The following is a 6081-nucleotide window of genomic DNA, read 5'->3' on the forward strand; positions in this document are numbered from 1 at the left end:
TGCCCTTCTGAGAAGCCATCAGTGCTGGTAAACTCCTGCCGCTAACCTGCATTACACTGATCTCTCCCTAAAACCTTTGCAGTTATTAATAGTTTATTGATTGCAGCCCATTGCTGGTGAAAAGAAGCCCCATGCCCAGCCCCCTGTTATCTGTAGACGGCCTGCTAACCAGTCAGCAGATCAATGCCACTCAATTCCTGGGGAAAAGAACTCTCTGGGATGCTTAATCCACTTTAGAGGGAAGGCAGCTGAGGCGAGAGCTAAGATTAGGTAAAGAGAGCCAAGCTGCAACCAAATCAAAGTTGTATTCCAGGTGCAATTGAGTGTGTAGAGAAGGAGGGGGAAGAAGGTGTAACTGGAACGCTGGGCTTTGGGCCCGCCGTGCTGGGGCAGTTTGACCAGGTGGGCAGTGTGTGCCCGTGCCATGTTGTCCCCCTTGCCCAATAATCACCAGAACAAGACAGCCTGTTCTGGGAAGGATGTGACAACCCAATGACCTCCAGCTCCATTTGCCATCCCAAAGCACTGGCCACCTCTTCCCTGTAGGGAGTGTCTTCCCCTATTAGAATACAGGCTCCTCGAAGACAGGGACTGTCCTGCCTAGTTCTTAGTGCTCTGACCGGCACATAGTAAGTCCTTCTTTCATTATTCATTCCTATCTTCAATACAGATTTACCTGTCCTCTGTAGAAGTCATTTCCATGTCTGTGTCACCTAAATATCACCTACACATGCCATAGATATTATATGTACCATATACACACATATGTATGTATGTTTGTAAGTAGAGAGGCAGCAAGTAGCACAATGGATAGAGTACCAGGCCTGGAATCAGGGGGCTCCTCTTCCCAAGTTCAGTTCCAGACTCAGATACTTACCAGCTGTGTGACCCTGGGCAAGTCACTTCACTTTGTTTGCCTCCGTTTCCTCATCTGTAAAATGAGTTCCAATCTGGCCTCGGATACTTACTTGGATACTTAGTGTGACCCTAGGCAAATCCCTTTACCATGTTGGTCTCTGTTTCCTCATCTGTAAAATGAGCTGCCATAGGAAATAGGAAACTACTCCAGTGTCTTTGCCAAGAAAACCCCAAATTGGGACATGACTGAACAACAACAAATCTATAATGTGTGTATGTTTTATATGTACATGTGTTCACATGTATTTATGAATAAGTATTTCTATGTTTGGATATTATATCATTTATAGTTTATTTTGTACCGTATGCCACTCACCTGTCTACCACTTACATGCCAAACACTCTGATCCTCTATCAAAAGGGTATTTATCAGTCAGTTTTCTAAAAAGCCTGTGCGTGCATCATGCATCTCCACATGTCAACGGTCTGTCAGTTATCTCTGTACCTTCCTAGCATTCCTCCCACATACCTCCCTTCTCCCATCTCCATGCCTTTGCACAGGCTTTCCCTCATGCCAAGAATGCACTCTTTCTTCATTTTGTTTCTTTGATTTCTTTGTTTCCCGGTTCAGCTCAAGCAGCTCCTCCTACAGGAGGCCTTTCCAGATCTCCAGATGCAAGTGATTCCTCCCCCTCCCAATCATTATCTTGTATTGTATGTATTTTGTATGATTTATGTTGTAAACCTGAGTAAAGAGGCAGCAGCAGTATGGTAGATAGCACACTGGCCTCACAGCCAGAAAGAGCTCCGTTCGAGTCCCACCTCTGACACACAGCACTGGCCAGGTGACACTGGGCAAGTCACTGAATTCTTCAGTGTTCCAGGCATTGCTCTAAGATTCCATATTTCAGAGAATCTGTCAGCCTGTGTTGGTAAAAAGAGCTCCCTCGCCTGGAAATTGGAGGCCGGGCACTCTCCTTTTGGTCTCGGGATGCCCAGAGCCTAGCACGATACCTGGCACACAGTGGGGGCTTAGTAAGAAGCAGTTAATGCCTGACTGCTCAGTTAATCTTCTGGGCACCTGCCATTCACCTGCATACATCGCCTGTTACTCAGTGCCATCCCAGATATAGACAGACAGACAGGCAGATAGATAGGTAGACAGACAGAGATAGATAAACAGATATATAGATATAGATATAGATATAGATAGGCAGACAGACATATAGACAGACAGATAGACAGATAGACAGACAGATAGATAGACAGGCAGACATAGATAAACATATAGATAGATAGATATAGATAGACAGATAGATAGGTAGACAGATAGACAGACTGTGAAACAGAGATAGACAGATAGATGGAGATAGATAGATAGATAGATAGATAGATAGATAGATAGATAGATAGATATAGATAGATAGACAGATAGACAGACTGTGAAACAGAGATAGATAGACAAACAGATGGAGATAGATAGATAGATAGATATAGATAGACAGATAGATAGGTAGACAGATAGACAGACTGTGAAACAGAGATAGATAGACAGACAGATGGAGATAGATAGATAGATAGATAGATAGATAGATATAGATAGGTAGACAGATAGACTGTGAAACAGAGATAGATAGACAGACAGATGGAGATAGATAGATAGATAGATAGGACAGATAAATGGATAGATAGATCGATAGATAGATAGATAGATAGATAGATAGATAGATAGATAGATAGATAGATAGATAGATAGACAGACAGACAGACAGGTAGATAGATAGATAGATAGATAGATAGATAGATAGATAGATAGATAGATAGAACAGATAAATGGATAGATAGATCAATAGATAGATAGATTGATAGATAGATCGATAGATAGATAGATAGACAGACAGACAGACAGATAGATAGATAGATAGATAGATAGACAGACAGACAGACAGACAGACAGACAGACAGATAGATAGATAGATAGATAGACAGACAGACAGACAGACAGACAGATAGATAGATAGATAGATAGACAGACAGACAGACAGATAGGACAGATAAATGGATAGATAAATCGATAGATTGATAGATCGATAGGTAGATAGATAGATAGATAGAGATAGATAGTTGGATAGTTGGATAGATGGATAGTTAAACAGATGGATGGACAGACACAGACAAGCAGATACACATAGATACACATATATCTAGATGCACACACATAAAGACACATCACATGTATGTGTGCAACATGCATGCATGGACATATAGGTATGCATACATGCATGTATATAAGTAGGTACATGCATGCAGGAGGTATATAAATACACATAACACACTCTGCATGTATGAACACACATGTGCCCATATACTGAGGTGTGCACACATGTTCACACATGTGCATGTGCACACTATGCCTATGTGTTACGCATGTATGCACATGCCTATATACAAATGTATGTGATGCAATCACACACACATATACAAATGTGTACTTATACACTATATGCCTATAAATATATCTATATACATGCATACACATATGCCTGTATACACACACACATATTTACACACATACCCATACATATACTCATACATCCACACATGTGCATCCACACACAACCTGTACATATATACATGGATGTGCACACATGTGTGTTCATACTACATGTAGCTCTCTGTACTCTCATACGCAGACATATGCACACATTCACATGCACACACACGTATCCTGCATTCATATTGCTTCCCGTCCGTGTCCGGCTCTGTCTCAGTGCCTAGCCCCTGGCCCGTGCGTGGCTGTCACCTCTGCACAGCCCCCACATGGGCGTTGAGTCACATGAGTGGCGCCCCTGAGCTCCGAGGCTGACCCGGGCTTGGGTGCCATCTCTTGGGTGGCGGGTGGCCCACTGGCTGGCTCGCCAATGATCAGTCGTCACGTGGGTGGCGAGCGTGTGCTGGAGGTGTTCCCGGGGGCAGCACGACAGGACAGACAGAAGGATGTCTTGGGAGTCAGAAGCGGGCTCCAATGGCATCCCTGTCACTCTCCGTGTAAGCTCAGGGTAGTCACTGCCCCCGCCCAGGTCTCAGTTTCCCCGCCAGTGAAATGAAGGGCTCGGCCTAGCCGGCCTCTGAAGCCCCTTTTAGTTCTAAACCTCTGATCTCTCCCTAAACAGAGCTACAAGTTTTGCTCGAGGCTGCCTTGGGCGTCTGTTACCTGCATTTGTCCTTACAATTCCTCTCCCTTGTGTATCCCCGTCCCATAGCCCCGTGTACCTCTCTGGCCTCTGTGGCTGTCATCACCATCGTTACCTGTTGGGTGATTCGGACCCCAGCAGAGGCAGGCAGAGTCCCGGGATGGGGGGTCCTTGCAGCCCGGAGCCCCAGGGACGCTGAGCTCTCCATGACAAGGATCCGCCTTCTCAGCCAGTGTACAATCGGCCCTTCCGCCTCCGCTGGAGGAAGGGTGCCACCCGCCCCCTCTGGGCCGTGGGTCAGTTTACTCTCCGGAGGGGAGAGAGCTTGGCTGCTGGGCGGATCAGTGAGTGAAAGGAAGACTCCAGGCCAGGGAGTCCATCGAGAGAAGAGGGAGTCACGAGGCAAGGAGCAGGAAGACGAAGAGGGAGAGCGAGACACACAGTTGAATCAGAAGAGTGAAGAGAGTCTTAAGATGAAGTGGATGATGACAAGCTGTAGCTAGAGCTAAGTCCTGAAGGCTGGGCTGAGGGGAGGGAGGAGTGTAGCCAACACAAGGCAGAAAGCAGCCTGCCTCCTCAGTGGCCAAGGGAGACGGTGATTGTAGGCAGGAGAAGGAAGGAGGTCAGAGGCCAGATTTCCTCAGAAGCCATGGGTCCCCCCAAACACCTGTTTCCTTGCAGATGCTAAGCCCCCCCCCCCCAAAGCTGTCTTTATGACTTAGGGCAAGTCATTTTCCCTAAATGCATCTCAATTTCCACCAGGGAACAGAATGAACTAGGAAGAACAAGTGCTTCCAGACTGTCCCTTCCAGCTCCTGAGATCCTAGGTCACTCCTCACTTCACACATTTGCCCACAAACGGCTAAAAAATAGCAAATTTGAACTTGGGTCTCCTGGTTCTAGTCAAGGATTCCTGTTCAACTACAAGGTTGAACCAGATGGACTCTGAGCCGCCCTCTGAAGTCCTCCCAGCTCCAACATTCTGTGTCCTAAGTCCCTCTGCCCTATGGTTGGGCCCCAGAATGGTTGGGCTGTTTTTTTATTGGTTTGGGGTCTGGTTTTGTTTGGGGGCGCAGGGTTGGTGAGGTGGAAAGGAGGCTCTAGAGTGGTGATCCAGTCCAATAGAGGGACCTGGAGCATCAAAGCTGATGGTGACAAGGAGACGCCCTCTTCTTCATGTGCATGCTGATGGTTGTCTCTGTGGTGCCTGGTACCCCAATGAGGCTCCTTATTCCTTTGCCAAAATGTCCCCTGGTAGCTTCATGGTGAGTCGACATTGCCCGCATTTTCATGCTCATCTTTCTTTTCTCCCTCCTGCCTTCCACCACATCCCCAGGCTGCCAGAGGTCCGGATCTCTGACAATGGGCCCTATGAGTGCCACGTGGGAATCTACGACCGAGCCACAAGAGAGAAGGTGGTCCTGGCATCAGGCAACATCTTCCTCAACGTCATGTGTAAGTGATATGGGCAGAAGGGAAGAGGGTATTTTCTGTCCAGTAATTGGTCAAGGATGCCACAGAGCTGTGCCTACTGCTGGCTTATACGAATGAAAATTGTCCACAGACTTCTCTTCTGAACTCCTCCAGTCTCTCTGCTCATCCCCTGGATTGGGGTGGAGTACGGGGGTTGTTAAAAGAGAATGAGGGGGGCAACTGGGTGGCTCAGGAGATTGAAAGCCTGGCCTGGGGACAAGAGGACCTGGGTTCAAATTTGACTCCACATACTTCCTAGCTGTGTGATACTGGGTAAGTCATTTAACTCCAATTACCTAATTGCCCTTACCACTCTTCTGTCTTGGAACCAATCCTTAGTATTAATTTTAAAACAGAAGGTAAGAGTTTTAAAAGAAAGACAGAGAAAGACAGACAAACAGACAGAGATAGACCGAGAGAGGGGACAAAGAAGGGAAGAGGAGAGGAGAGGAGAGAAGAGGAGAGGAGGGGAGAGGAGGGGAGAGGAGGGGAAGGGAGGGGAAGGGAGGGGAAGGGAGAGGGGAGGGGAGGGGAGAGGAGAAGAGGGGAAAGGAGG

At 46.9% G+C, this 6081-nt stretch overlaps 1 protein-coding gene across 1 annotated transcript in view; it reads left to right on the plus strand.

The window, feature by feature from the left end:
- The window catches only part of IGSF21 (immunoglobin superfamily member 21), a 275335-nt gene that overhangs the window by 200796 nt on the left and 68458 nt on the right, over positions 1-6081 (plus strand). The window contains exon 4 of the mRNA XM_044668699.1: positions 5389-5507. Within this exon, the coding sequence (XP_044524634.1) occupies positions 5389-5507 (119 nt within the window). The remainder of the gene's footprint in view (positions 1-5388; positions 5508-6081) is intronic.

The sequence above is a fragment of the Gracilinanus agilis genome, chromosome 3, assembly GCF_016433145.1.
Source record: "Gracilinanus agilis isolate LMUSP501 chromosome 3, AgileGrace, whole genome shotgun sequence".
NCBI lineage: Eukaryota > Metazoa > Chordata > Mammalia > Didelphimorphia > Didelphidae > Gracilinanus > Gracilinanus agilis.